The sequence below is a fragment of the Marmota marmota genome, unplaced genomic scaffold (genome assembly GCF_001458135.2).
Source record: "Marmota marmota marmota unplaced genomic scaffold, marMar, whole genome shotgun sequence".
NCBI lineage: Eukaryota > Metazoa > Chordata > Mammalia > Rodentia > Sciuridae > Marmota > Marmota marmota.
The window spans coordinates 17,093,834-17,109,083 of record NW_025999880.1 but is presented as its reverse complement, the minus strand read 5'-3'; the positions used below and the strand labels follow the sequence as shown (position 1 = coordinate 17,109,083).

The 15,250-nt window shown below is 45.4% G+C and overlaps 1 protein-coding gene across 1 annotated transcript; it reads right to left on the bottom strand.

Moving 5' to 3' along the window:
• Positions 1-426: 426 nt before the first annotated feature.
• On the bottom strand, positions 427-1,297 carry LOC107150772 (keratin-associated protein 17-1). Its single transcript, XM_015495892.2, has one exon. It carries the CDS (start codon positions 1,153-1,155, stop codon positions 838-840), a length of 318 nt encoding a protein of 105 aa, XP_015351378.1. The 5' UTR covers positions 1,156-1,297; the 3' UTR covers positions 427-837.
• Between the last annotated feature and the right edge of the window lie 13,953 nt (positions 1,298-15,250).

The window sequence follows — 15,250 nt, the reverse complement described above, 5'->3', positions numbered from 1 at the left end:
CTACAGCTAATGGATAACAATCTCCAGCAGTGAGGCCCAAATTTCTGTATTCTTAAAAGCCTCCCCAAGCGAATGCCATGCAGCTGCCACATACATCCATGCATCTCTAACTTCAATGCAAAGAATTACCTGAGGTTCTTGTTAAAAACACAGATCCCCACGCCAAGCCCCTGTGGATTCTGGTTCTGTATGCAGCGGGCAGGTTCTCCAGTTTTAATTAGACCCTGGTGATTCTGGTACAGGCAATCCACAAAGCACATTGCAAAAGTCCTAGCCTGGATTGCCAGAGTAAATTTTCCTAACCAATCCCAGGAGGGGCTGAAGGAAGAGGCAAGAGGACTGATGGGGTTATGCCAGCACACTTGAATTTATTAAAGGGTTAACAAATTTTTTTTATTGTTTTCTCTTTTGGGTTTTTTTTTTTTTGGGGGGGGGGTTGGGGGGTCTTTGTTTTATTGTTTTTGTTTTGTTTTTTTTTTTTTAACTCCAAAGCAACAGTAAGCTAGAGAGGAAGATCAGTCCCAAACACCTTGAATGAGAGAACGTACAGTGACAAGACATCGAGCTTCATGCAAATAAGGCCTTGGAAATTCATCCTTTGAACTCGGGGCTCACTTCCTTGAGACCCAGTTTTAATTTCTCGCCAAGAAACTGGGCTATTGCTCTCAGCGCCTCGAAGCACCAGGGCAGGCGCTGGAGAACCAGCCCTCCTCTACACGTCGCGGGAGAGGTCCGTGTCTTGCGGGCAAGGAGGGCTGTGGAGAGGAGGGGGTCTCCAGCTGGAGCAGATGGAGGCTGTCGCTGGCACCGCCTCCGTGGTAGGTAGGGCTAAGGTCTTCATTTCGTGTCGCATACAGGTGTGGGCTGGCAGCACACAGGGCCGGAGCAGCTGGAGCCCGAGCCGCAGCAGCTGGAGCCACAGCAGCTGGAGCCGCAGCCCCCGCAGCCTCCACAACCCCCGCAGCCTCCGCAGCTAGATCCACAGCAGCTACTCCCACAGCCACAGCCTCCGCAGCCACAGCCTCCGCAGCCAGAGCCTCCGCAGCCACAGCAGGAGCCGCAGCAGCCGCAGCAGGAGGGCTGGCAGCAGCACTCCTCACAGCATTCTTGTTCTTGGGTGCAGCAGTTGAAGCAGTCCCCTGGGCAGCACCCCATGGTCCCAGCCGGTCAGCTCGCAGGTCAGGAACGCGGCCGGAGCTCCCCCAGGTCTGACAAGTGGCCAGCCGGACAGCAGCTTTTATATCCCCCCTCCCGGGGATGTAGGCACCAGTGACAGGATGTTTGCTTTGTTATTATTTATGCCCGTTTCCATAAGAACGTCTCATTAACTGGCTGTTTATTTTCCAGCCCCGAGTACCTCGACTCATAAAAAGCCCCACTCAGTCCCAACTGCTATTTGTCCAGAGGGTAAGAATACATCTTTCAGAAAGACCTGTCATTAGCCCGGGTTGAGGAGAGGAAGGGGAAGCTGGCCACAGATGGGGGCTCTGGAGTTGGGGCCCGGCTGCCGCACCTTCTCTGGAGCTAAGAGAGGACCCTCAACACTCAGCAGCGCACCTTCTGTCATGGATGTGGGTCCTGGGAAACCAGAGCTGCAGCTGGAGGCCCAAGTTCCTCCTGCCACCCGCAGAGGCTGAGATTGAAGGTCTGATCATGTGGCTCCTCCCAGGTGGAAATAGCATCTCACCCCAGCCCATGTGAGCCCTGCAAATATTTGTGTCTGTGTGTGGTATGTGGAGTGTGCCGCGCACACGTTTGTTTGGGCTTGGTCGGTGAGCATCAATCACGGAGTAATAACTGACTTGTGAAATGGAGAAAGACTCGCCATAAAACTGCAAAAGGCAGGGGAACCACATTCCCTCTCAGCAGCAGAGTGACCTGAACCCTCAGACTTCTCTCTACCAGCGGGAGAAGACAGGTGGAGAGAACTTCCACCCCCTGGCCACAGGCCTTTCCTTGATGCAAGGAGGAGATGCAGGAAGAAGGGAGGGAAGAAGAATGGCTGAATATCCAAAACAGTGCATCAGAGTAAGAGTGTTGCACAGGATTAATATGTAAAATACCCAGAGGGTCATCCCAGGAAATACACTGTCTTTGGAAAAAGACTAGAATCCCCAGAGGAATAAGGTCCAGGTATAAATTCTGAGATGGTTCGAAATTCCTGTCTTGGAATTTGGGGCTTTGGTACCTTGTCATCCTCTTGGAATGATAATGAATGGCAGCTCTGGAGTGGACAGGCTCAGCCTTCTAGAGTACAATACCAGTAAGTGGGGGACTGGAGGGTGGAAGGTTGGGGTGGGGGGACCAAGATCAAAAGACACAGCCCTGCCTTTTCATTTCCATTTCCTGTTGAGATGGACCAGGAGGAAGGCAGCTTCTAAGAGGGGATAGATGGACTGAGGACAGGAGGAAGGTGGGGGCGTGAATGGCAAATGGCAAATTGGTTCTGATGTGACACTCACTACCTCACAGGATGTGGAATTTTAGAGCTGAGAGGAAGCCCTGAAAGATCATCTGGTCCAGGGTTTCTAAACCCAGTTTTACATCTGAATTGCCTCGAGGTGGCTTTTGAAAATGCAAATCCCCAAACTGCACTCTAGTCCTATGCTCAATCAGAATATGTGCTCATGAAGCTACCTACTTTAAAGTTTCTAAGATGAGCTGGACTGTCAAAGAGTTTAGGAAACACAGATGTGATTCAATACCACCATTACCATGCACCCCGAGCACTTGTGTTTTGTGGAAGATGATACCAAGTTCCAGAGAGGACACATTAAGGATAGATTGGACCCATAGCCAGATGTTCCCTTCCCCAGCCCAACGTTCTTCGTGCAATACGATGTCTGTAGATGGGCACCTCTCTGGGGTACAATACAGCAAGGTTCATGACAGACATATCCTTATATTTATGAAAGGTAATATATTCACAAGATGCTATGGTTTGGATGAAATTTGAGTGTGTCCCTCAAGGCCTCATGTGTTAGGAGCTTGGTCCTCAGTTTGATGATGTGAGAGGTGGGATCATTCAGAGGTGGTGCCTAATGGGACTCCTTAGGTCATTGGGTACCACCCCCCACAGGGGAATGCTGCTCTCCTGGAGAAGTACTCTTGAGAACTACTTATTATAAAAGCCTGATCCCCTCCCCTTGATCCACTCTCTGGCTTCCTGGCTGGTGATATCATGTCTCCCTCTTGCATGCGCGCCTGTTTTTTGTGATTTCATTCCACCAGGAGACTCCAGAGCTGAGCCAATGCAGCATCATGCACTTAAACCTCCAGAACTGTGAGTTGAATAGACTTCTTTTCTTTATAAAGTTATCCAGTTTTAGGTATTTTGTTGTAGTAGGAATAAACTAAGGATAAAAGATACACAGGAGCGTGCAGTGAAATGTCCTCCTCGTCTTCCTATCCATCATTTACCTCTTTTGCCTCCTACTCACCCTCTGTGTTCTCCCACAATTACTTGCTCTCTCTGTGCACCAATTGCCTCATCTATATACTGAAAATTGTGATAATAATAATGCCAATCTCATATAGCTATTGTGATTAAATGAGTGACTGTATATACATAGACATGTAGAACAATGATTGGCCCCATGTAGTTGGATAAGCACTAGTTATTATACACATACCAGCAAATAGATACAGGTGTTTTCGTTCATTACAAAAATGATAGCAAAATATATGTACTTTATGCAAGTAACTGCAAATAGGAAACCAGATGGGGACACCCCCCCAAGGCTAGGACAAATAATGGCTGCCTCTCCCCAACAGGATAGGAAATAAAGGGACCCCTTTATTTTCAGTGACTGATGTGGGGCACATCCCCTCGCTCTACTACAGTATCCTGGAGACTGAAGTTATGGGTAGCCCAGCTGCTGCACCCAGGCCCCCTTCCCCATAAAGAATGGGGCAGGGAATGTTGTCAGAAGTGGGGGTGGGGGTATGATGAAGATGAACATTTGGTGCAGAGAGCAGCTGCGATGCCAGATGTCTAAGAATGAAACATTGAACAAAAGCAGCATGATTGTTCAGAGGGAGTTTGTGAACAGAAGAAAGTCAGAACCAGAGGGTAGGAGGGGTCACAAGGGTGGGCTCCTCCTTATAGTTGCCCCTTTGAGAAAAGGGGGAAAGGTCTAGCATGGAAGCAGATAGGGTTGGGTGAGCTGCCCCTCCTCTCGGGTGGTCACAGAGAACCTGGGTCCCCTGAACCTCACCTAGTTGTACCAGGTGACTCTGCCTCTCCACTGGTGCAATAGACACTCACTCCCAGGGTGAGGGCAAGGTGGGCTGGGGCCTCTGTGAAGAGGGGTAGAGGACTCTCCCCTTCCTCCCTTCCTGGACCCCAGAGGGGGCTGTCTAACTTAGTGCGGGGGCTAGAAAAGGTCGTGAGGGACACGTGTTGGCTGGGGTCCTCCTGATGGCCAAATAACAACCTCCACTGGCCACACCTGCCACTGCCAGTACAGGGGAGTGGACATGTCAACATGAGATGGAACTTGGACCCCTTTTAAGGCCAAGGGAACAGTGACCTTTTAGGGAACACCATAGTGGAGGGGCAGAGAAGAGGGGCAGCCCCAAACCAAAATCCCAGAGAGTGAGAGGATGCAGCCGGCAGTGGGACTAACTATTGCCCCCTTCCAGTGTGCCTCTGTGCGGGGAGAAGGGTGGAGGGAACTGAGACCAAAGAAAATCTCCTCTCCCTCGGGGTCCATGGTGGGTCCTGCCCCCGCTGGCCTCCTGTGCAGTGCAGGGGGGCGGGGTCCAGGGCGCAGTAGTGCCGCATTCTGGAAGCCAGTGGTGACCTGTGGGCCTGGAGGAAAGGTGGGGCCAGAGGAGTTGCAGGGCAAGTGGTCCCGGTCCCAGAAGGAACCTGCTCCTCGGGTTTGGGAGGAGGCACAGGGCATGGCCCCTGCTCTTTCTCGAGGACTCCTCCTCCCTTCCTCCTTCTCCAGCTGTTCAGATCCGCCGCTGGTTCCCTCTTCGGAGTTGCTTGCAGTTTCCCAGGTCTTGGCAGCCTCTTATATTTGCTAGGCTTTGGGGAGCCCAGCCCAGGTGAGAGGTGTGTTAGGTGTTAGTACCTGGGCGGGCTTGGGGTGACCCCTATCCGTCCCTCGCTTCTCACTGCCATCCTTTCCCTGCCTGGCGGCCCAGAGCTGGCTGGACTTGGTGCTGGACTTATCTCCCCTTCTCCTCCATCCAGGTGAGAGTGCCCAGCTCGCGAGGCTTTGTGCTGGGGACTTGCAGCAGCAAACGCAGGTGCCTTTCTAGAGCCGCGCCAGCACCAGAAAGAACCTGGCTCTGTGTCCAGTCAGAGGACTATACACATTGTGATTGACAGTGGTCCTCCCACTCCTTAAGGTGTCTTAGATCCTTCTATATGGGTACACAAAAAAGTTCTCCATAGTATTCTGTTGTATCAGTAACTTATATTTAACCACTCCCTATGAGAGCCATTTAAGTTGCTTCTAATATTTAGTATCTTCCTATTATAACCGTATTGCAGTGAATAACGTGTGCTTGAATCATTCCATACATATCTTGCTACATCCCTGCCATAAACTCTTAAAAAGGAAATTGCCAGATTGATGGATCCTTGCATTTGCTGTTTTGATGGAGATTGCCAACTCACCCTTCATAAATGTTGTACCAATCTCCACAACCATGAACAATGTGTAAGAATGTCTTCTCATTCTTCACCAACACAACCCATTATCAAGGGATGTGACCTTGCCAATCTGATAGGAGAAAGATAGGATCTTGCAAGAGTTTTAATTTGCATTTCTATTATTGTGAATGAAATTGAGCAATGATTCATATGCTCGAAAGCTGTTTATGTTCCCTGTCTTGTAATTATCTTTTCATCTCCATCGCCCATTTTTCTCTTGGGTGGTTAATCCTTTTCTTTGATAGGAAGTGTGATAGGAAATGAAAGTTTTACTGCAGAGGAGTGGAGGTCCATGTTCCCATAGATCTTCCTACTAATGGTGCCTCTTTTTCTTTTGGAAATTGTGTCTTTTACTCATTTAGCTACATTTTTTCTTATTAATCTGTACATATTCTTTATAGAATAAAGATATTACCTCTTTGCTACAAAAAGAAAGAGGAAAAAATGACATGACATGAAATGAAATAATAAAATGAAACAAAAGTTTTATCCATGTTAGAATTTGTAAGTATTTTTCAGGTTGCCATTTGCTAAGTGTTTATATTATAAATTTCATACCTGCTTACTGGGAAATTTCTAAAAAATCAAAAAAAGAGAAGAAAGTTAAAGTAATCTATAATCACAACAAAGATATTTACTGCTGGTATCCTAGTTTTCCTTTTAGTGTTCTAGTCTAAAGAACTGCATATAAATATTTATATGAATGTAGATAAATATATACATATATCTCAGGTACAAATTTCCAAGTCTGTTTTCTAAGGTATGTTAAAAATGCAGGAACTTTATTTTTCTCAAAAATCACTTAAATATATTTCATTCCAGTTTATGGGGAGAGAGGAGTGAGTTCTATGTAAACTCAGACTGTCACTCTCTTCTAACTTCAAAATATACTTTGAATTGCCTAACCTAAGGGCTGCCTCTCACTTTAGTAATAACCCCACCCTGGGAGTAATGACTATAAAGTCCCCACTACTGCCCATGTCATGAAGAAAGAGCAACAGTCAAAGAAAGTGCAGAACAAAATTAACACCCAGGAATCTCTCTCATATTTTTTTGCAATTAAATCACATACAATTTGATTTGTATACTGAATATCATACTTAACCTGAGAACATGTTCATGAGTATATTGATGGTTAAATATGAGAATTTCTATTTTCAAGTTGATATAAGCCTTCCCTGCTATTGGATATACATGTTGGTTCTAGTTTTTCAATATTAAAAGCAAAACACTAAGAAATTCTTTAAATGTGAATTTTACATATTTCTTATTCCCTCAAATAAATTCCTAAAAAATGGAACTACTGAGCCCTTAGGCAGGTTAGTAATTGTAATGACATTAATAAATACTTTTAAATCACTCTCCAGAAAATTGTCCCCAATTGTGTCCATTTCACAGTGCTTTCACCAATACCAATCACATATAATTTTTTAAAACCCCTTGTCAGTTGCATAGGCTAATCGTGAATTCTATACTGTAGTGTTTTATTTGTACTTATTTAATTATTAGGGCATTTGTTTCATAGTTTGCTATTTCTCCTTTAGGAAGTGACCTGTTTCTGATTTTTCTAATTAAGCTATTCATCTTTCCTAATTCAATTATAAGATCTAACTTTATGCAAAGTGATCACTTTTGTACTGTGTCACTTACACAGGTTGCAAAATTTGTCCCAGGCTGTCCTTTTAATTGGGTCTATGCACAGACTTTTCTGTCTATGTGAACAAATCCATTTCTTGTTTTCTTCTTGCAACTTTTATGTTTCAAAAGTTCTTTCCCCATCCTCAAATCAGACATCTGTTCACTTTATTTTTTCTAGTTTTTATGGTTGCATTTTTTTAATACTTAATGATATTACCTGTCAGGAATCTGTTCTGGTGTGTGGAAGATACTGTTTTGTTTTTGTTTGTTTGTTTGTTTGTTTGTTTTTAAGTGTCTTACTTTTCCTAATTGGAGAACCCCAGTGCCCTAAGTAAATGAATGCTTGCGCAAGAACGGGATGCTGAGGTCATCAAAATCCAGGCATGCCCTCTGTTCTGGTGTCCTCTAGTGTTCACCTGAGGGCTTTACACAGGTAGTTTCTAGTGGTTTAGGGATTTTTCTGTTGTTTTCAGAGATGCTCACAAGATGGGTTCTCATGCTGGTTTCCCCAGAAGCAATGACACAAAAATTTGGTTTGACATGAGAAATCACTACATTTACATAGCACTGACTTAAATAATGTTTCCAATTAACCATACCGTGCAAAGGAGGCACAGTATCAGCACCAGCCACATGCTAGGCTCTGCGTTAGGCATCTTATATGTGTTTTCTTGCTTAAAATTTGAGATAGCTATGTACAATAAGAGTTCATATTTTCCCTTTGTTTCTGTGGTTGGTTGATTGGTTGTTTTATGGCTGTGGGGATTGAACCCAGGGCCTCCTGCATGCTTGGCAAGTGCTCTACCACTGAGTTATGCTCCCAGCCCATTCTTACTTTGTACATAAGAAAACGGAGGCTTATGGAGGGCACATATTTTAAGTAGAAGATACAGAGCTTGCATTCAAATCCAAATCTGGGTGCTTCCGAAGCCCATCCTCCTTCTTCTGTGTCTGGCTTTCCTAAGAGATCCACAGAATATTACCTGTCTGTCTGAAGACCAGCCCTCAGTTCAGAGTATCTGCAAGGGATTCTAAGTTGGACAATGACAGAGACACAGCCACCATGGCTGTTTCATTCACCAAGTTACAGTGGCTACTGTAGACTGGGGAGTCAGTAAATACCTGCTAAATAAATAGAATTGTAACTGAATGTGAGATGGCCTTCTAGTGTCAACTCAAGGACTTTGTGGTCCCTGTCACCCTCCACCTGTCATCATTGCCAATCACTGCTCCTCTCAATCTTGGATCTGGAAGCAGCACTGTGCAATAGAATGTTCTCCAATAATAGAAATGTTGTGTATTACACTGCCCAATAGAGTAGCCACCAGCTGCCTGTGGCCACTGAATACTTGAAACGTGGCTATTGTGATGAAGAAACTAAAATTTTAGATTCATTTAATGTTACCCATTTATATGGAAATGGCCACAGGAGACTACTAGCTCCCGTATCAAACAGAACAACTACATATGTTGTATTCCAGATGCTGTGGCAGGCTAGGATCTTTAGATTAATCAACCAAATATGCTATAAATTTTTACATGATTAATTACTTATTTTAAAATTTTAGAATAGTTTCAAATTTACGGAAAGTTTGTAGAGATATAGAATGTTCCAGGGTCCCTCAATCCCGTGCCCCTGTTGACATCTTACACTTTGGTGCACGTTCTTTGTCACCGCAAGTACACCAGTACTCATACCTTATTGTTAATTAAGTCCACATTTTGTTCACGTGTCCTTAGTTTCTGTGCCGTGTCCTTCTCCTGTCCTAGGATCCCACCCAGGAACCCACATTGTATCCAGCTACTGTGCCTTCTCGGTTCCCTGAGCTGTGGAGTTCCTTGGACCTTCCTTGCTCTTGAAGACTCCAATGGCTGAGGGGTTTGGAGCAGGGATTTTGCAGTGTCTTTCAACCGGGATTTTTCTGAGGTTTTTTTTCTCGTGGTGAGACTGGGGTTCGGTTTTGGAGGAAGATCACAGAGGTAGAGTGTCAGTGCTTCACATCATGGTAAGGGCTGACCCTGTCAGCTTGACTGACCATTGCTGGTGTTACCTTGGTCACCTGGCCAGGGTGGTGCTTGTTAATTTTCTCCAACCCATGCTCCTTCATGGGCTGGGTATGTAATGGAGGGGATATGCTATACTTAAAAAAATTTTAAATCTTCTTAAAAATATCAAAAGGCCAGGCACAATGGCCCATGCCTGTAATCTCAGCAACTCAGAGGCTGAGGCAGGAGGATCACAATTTCAAGGCCAGCCTCAGCAACTTAGCAAGGCCCTAAGCAACTTAGCAAGACTCTGTCTCAAGGTAAAAAATAAAAAGGGCTAGGGATGTGGCTCAGTGGTAAGTGCCCCTGGGTTTAAATCCTAGTGTGTGTGTATACACACACACACACACACACATACACACACTAAAGAGCAGACAAGAGAGATGAACTACTAAAAATAATCATCACCAAAGTAACAGTAACAGGCAAACTGAGCACTGAGGCTGCTTCTCCTCCAAGGGCATTTACTGAACTTGGTAAACTTAAATCACAGTCTTTTTTTAAGTTTTAATATTTATTTTTATTTTTTAGTTATCGGCAGACACAACATCTTTGTTTGTATGTGGTGCTGAGGATCGAACCCAGGCCGCACGCATTCCAGGTGAGCGTCCTACCGCTTGAGCCACATACCCAGCCCTTAAATCACAGTCTTTATACCTTCTCAGGGAGACAGAAACAGAACACAGACTCCAGGAGCCACCCAGGATAGAGACACCTCTAGGAGACCCTCCTCCAATGGGCCACACCCTTGTTTTACAGTGACCCAGAAAGAAACTCAGCCCTCCCACTCTCATCATCAGGACCCTACCCTATAAGGAAACTTGTTTTATGCATTATCTGGATGATTCAAAAAAAAAAAAAACAGACCATGAATATAAAGAGACCTCTGTATGGAAGTGTCCCCCATACACTGACAGACATAAATGGCATAAATGCCAGTCCTTTGGGGGAAACACACCATCATTTCACCATGACAATTCCTATAAATAATATTCCAAAGAAAAGTGAATATGGTGATCCTCATTGCTATTCACCAAATAGTTCTCTTTTCCTTTCAAGAACATGGCAGCAATGTACTGGAGTTCTGTCTACTTGGAAACTGACCAAGTGACTCGCTAATAACCTGTGAATGGAAGTGAAGTGTGTTGACTTCCAGAATGAAGCTTTATGAGCCAGTGCCCTTTTTTCTTAACCCTGCCAAGCAGCTGTGTGGAAATTTCTAGAGTCAGAGCCACTGCTAGCCTGAGATCTAGAGAAGTACAATGGTTAGAGTCCTCCTACTCACGTGGGACCTAGAACTTGAGCAAGAAATAAACTCTTGTTCCGAGAAGATTTGGGAAAGGGGGGGATTGTTTGTTACTGGGGTAACTGTAAACTTGCCTACTCTGATTGATGCAAAAAAAATAACAGAGAAGATGTATTTTAAACTAGTGCTACCAAGGTTTTGTAGCTGTTGGCATTTCCCGTGTTCACTCTAAGTGGGTTTAAAATCAAATAAAGATGGGATAAGAGGTAACGTTGAGGACTTCCTTGGTTTTCATACTTATTCTCATTCAGATCTCTTCTTCCCAGAGACAAATACAAATCATGGATTATCCTTGTTACATTTTATGATTCTACCAACATGTATGTGAATCCAAGATTTTTCTTAGATCTAGGTATAAATATGAACTGGTATTTTTCAATCAACTTACTTACTTGGATATGTGATTAGTGTGAGTTTGAGAGAACTCCTTAGTCTAACCAAAAGGCTTGCTGGGTTTTGTTTTTGTTTTTGTTTTCCCCCACCAGGTCTATATTCCTTATCATTTTAACCCACTACTCACAAAAAAAAAAAAAAAAGAATTCTTTAGAATCCAGAACTTTCTAGAAAGGATACCTTTTTGTTCAAAAGCCCCTGGAGCTTTATGTCTAGCCAGAGATACCCAGTTCTCCAGAGGGAGGAGCAGTAAGAACAAGGCTAAGGCTGGGTCCCTGAGCACCACCATGACCAGAGTGTGCCTGGAGACTTTCTAGATCTCCCCTTAAGCATTTGGAGAAGCACTGGAAACACTCTTGGCATGCATTCAACTAGCGTGTAGTCAAATCACTTAAGTTCTTAATTTCTCTTTTGTACTGAACATGATTCAAAAATTGCTTTCTGTAACTCTATCCTCATCACCAAAGTTCTTTCAGAATGAAGTTTCATGCCTAATCCTATGAATCTCACGGTTGTTAATGTCGGAATAAGTCATCACCTTCAAAGAACACGGTGACCTGGTTAAGAGAAAACGGATTACTCCTTTCTCATCAGAAAAAGTTACTCATGTGTCTGCCTGTTCCCTGCTCTTCTCAGAGTCACCGAAGTGCACCTTCCGTCGATAAATGAGAACATTTTTGCTGCATGACATGACTCGAGCCACCTCTTTGTGCTTCATTTCTTCATCTGCCCTAGGTGGGCTATTAATATCAAGCAGGTATGTTATAAATTATTAGCTGAGCACCTGGTGTATTTCCTCCTATGTGCCTGTCATTAATGCACTGCAAGAATCATCATTTGCCCCCCCCCTGCCACCCGCCTCCATATTGGGGATTGAACCCAGGGATGCTAGGCAAGCGCTCTACCACTGAGCTACCTCCCCAGCCCTTGCCGAATCAGTTTTTAAATGTGAAAAATCTTCGAAGTTATTTAAATTAGCTGACTTGAGGGCTAATCTAGTGGGGGTAAGGGCCTGGATGCGTGATTGTGGAGAGACTGCCATATGCATTCGTTAGGAATTTCGCAAAGCTCCAGAGTACACAGAAGCTGAAGACCAGGCACCTGTGTGGCTCCATCCACCCCATCAGGCAGCCTTGCTCTTATTCACTAATGACCCACATGGGTCCTAAAGACCTTGCTGGGAGGCCAAGACCCAGAGGCCAAGCTAGAGAGGAGGGGCAAATGATGTCCTGCAGACACCAAAGGACAGAACTAGAAAAGGTAACTCTAGTAAATCCAAGGAGTCAATATGGGATGAGAAATGGGAGGGGAAGACAAGGTCATGGCAGACACAGGGCCAACAGAGACCAAGTGACAAACTGACAATTTACAAATTGTTACAGAAGAAACTTCCTTTGTTTCTTTTTCTTTTTTCCCCCTCTTTCTCCTTCCTCCTTCCTTCTTCCCTCCTTCCTTTCTGGTCTCTCCCTCTCCTGCTTCTTCCCTTTCCTCCTCCTCCTTCCTCTCTTCCCCCTACATTTCTTTTCAGTACCAGCCTCAGAGCATGAACACAAACCCTCAGTCAGTGCGTAGCAGTAAGGCAGACATGGGATTTTCTAAAATCATTGGCATCCAAAGCCAAAGAGAGCTTACCGTATCTTGCCTGCAAGATCCTGGGTGCTTCCCCAGCCCATCTATCTCTCAACCAGGGAATAGCTCCCTTCCACCAGCCCACCTGTGTGTATCCCTGCATTTCTGTTCAAGATACGCTGCCTCAGGCAAGGAACCTAACTGAGCATTTATCAAGAACAGACTTGAAACTCTTTCATCTTTGTCCTCTCCTCCACCCCCAGAGTCTGCCCCTCTCAGAGGGACTTCACTCTGGGTTGGTATGTAATTGTGTTTACCCTGCAGCCTGCAGCAGCGCCTGTGGAGGTGACCTCTGTCTGTCCACCCTGCCTGGCTCTTTGACCCGTGGACCACCCACAGCTCTGCTCCCAGCATCCAAGATACTGATAAGCAACCTTCTCTCAAATTTTTCTCTGCAGTTACCAGCCAGCCAGATTCCACAACCAACCAGCAATGGAGTCAGCAAGAGCAGATATGAAGTTATTACCAGAATAATTATCATGATCATACTAGGAGGAAGGGAGCAGGATCTTCCTCCCAACACAACACATACACGTGCACACACGAGTTCACGCACATTCGCTGCTGTACATCCATGCGTGGGCCGGTGTGCACACACACACATCTGAATTCATTTCTCCCCAGTTCTCAGCCCTGGAGGTCAGATCTCTCGATTTCTTGTCCCATCCACCCCCTTGGTGGCCCTCAACTCAAGAGAACTTGAGACCAGGTTTCCACCTGGGTTCAAATGGGTTGGGTCAGCAAAATTTTAAATCTTAAGGATTCGGATTCTCTGTCATGAGCAATAGGAAAAGGGATGAGGACATAAAAACACAATTTCCTCAGGGTCCCTACAGAAGCATACAGAAACTCTGTTTTCTGAGCATGTCCTTTGCATCAAGTGTTGGGTTAGCTTTGAACAGCATACTCTCCTTCCATCTTTTATTTTTGAAAGATTAAAGCAACGAGGTGATCATTATTCCCCCATTTTATAGCTTAAGAAATTGAGGCTCAGAAAGGCCACACACCACACTGAGGGCTGAGCTCCAGAGACAGGTTATAGCTTTGATCGAAACTGAAAGGAGTCCTTTCAAGCCTGTGGCCCCCACTGAGATTGTGTGATACAGGGATTGGAGACACAGGGCCCTTTTCACCTTTTGACCATCTTTAAAACCTTAAACACACACGTTCCAACGTGTCACACCCCAAGCTTTTAGTTCACCAGGGTGGCCACTCACCTCACTGGTGCTGCCACATAAAGTCATCTCGGGTACATGCCAACATGTCCCGGCCACTGCCGAGCGCTTTGAGTTTCTTATAAATATGTCATTGAGGAAGCTGTAAATCTTCCCTGGTCTTTACACTTAAGACGGGTGCTTGTCCCTGCATGCAGTAAAATCGAGAGTGAGAGCAGGCTGCCTCCGCACACCTGCAGCGGGCTCAGAGGCCAGGCAAGGCCGGGCATGAGTTTCTCAATGACCCGGGCAGGCCACATCATGACCGTATCTTCTTCAAGTTTGAGCAATCCTTGTAGTTTTTGGCACTTTATTGACTTCCCTGTTTCTGATGAGGAATGTGAGCAGTGGTTAGATGTCAGTGACTCTATGAAACCAAACAAAACAACACAGTTGACTTGTCATTGTCATCTACAACCCCAACGCCTCCAACAGGGACGTTCAGAACACCTACACCCACTCAGCCACCCAAGCACTCCCTTTAATAAAGCTGTCAATCAGTCCATCCTTTTAACTCTGCCAAAGCTTCACTTCAAATAAAGTCAGGTCCTCCCCGGATCCCCAGGCACTGCCCACCCCTTCCCAGCTCATCACCACAGACACGCTGGCCCTCCCTCACCTCCTTCAAAGGCTTCAGCTTCGTTTCCACTCTTGACTTTCTGGTTCCTCTGTCTGGAAGGAAGGCTCTTTCCCTCTGATCTGTTTCTTCTCAGGTTGCAGGTCTCAACTCAGATGTCATCTCCTGTACAAACCAGTGCTGACCATGGTCACCACCATCACCTCAACCTGCATGGATCACCCTGCTCTGCTTATTCTAGTGCTTATCAAGATTGGCAGGTGAGCTAGGCACGATGATGCACACCTGTAATCCCAGTAGCTCAGGAGGCTGAGGCAGGAGGATCGTGAGTTCAGCCTCAGCAAAATCGAGGTGCTAAGCAACTCAGTGAAACCCTGTCTCTAAATAAAATACAAAATAGGGCTGGGGGTGTGGCTCAGTGGTTGAGTGCCCCTTAGTTTAATCCCTCATGCCCCAAATAATAATAAGAAGAAGGAAGGAAGGAAGGAAGGAAGGAAGGAAGGAAGGAAGGAAGGAAGGAAGGAAGGAAGGAAGAGGGAGGGAGGGAGGGAGGGAGGACTGGGGATGTTGCTCAGTGGTTAAGTGCCAGTGGGTTCAATCCAGGTTAAAAAAAAGGGGGGGGGATTGACAGGTGATGTCCAGTGGGGACTTTCCCTTTGAAGGAAATCACAGACCATGTATCAAGTTGAATACTTTCATCTAATGGAAAAACACTGGGTACTCTTTATAGATAAAAGGCAGCCAATTTTGGAATTTATGAATGAAACATACAACTATAA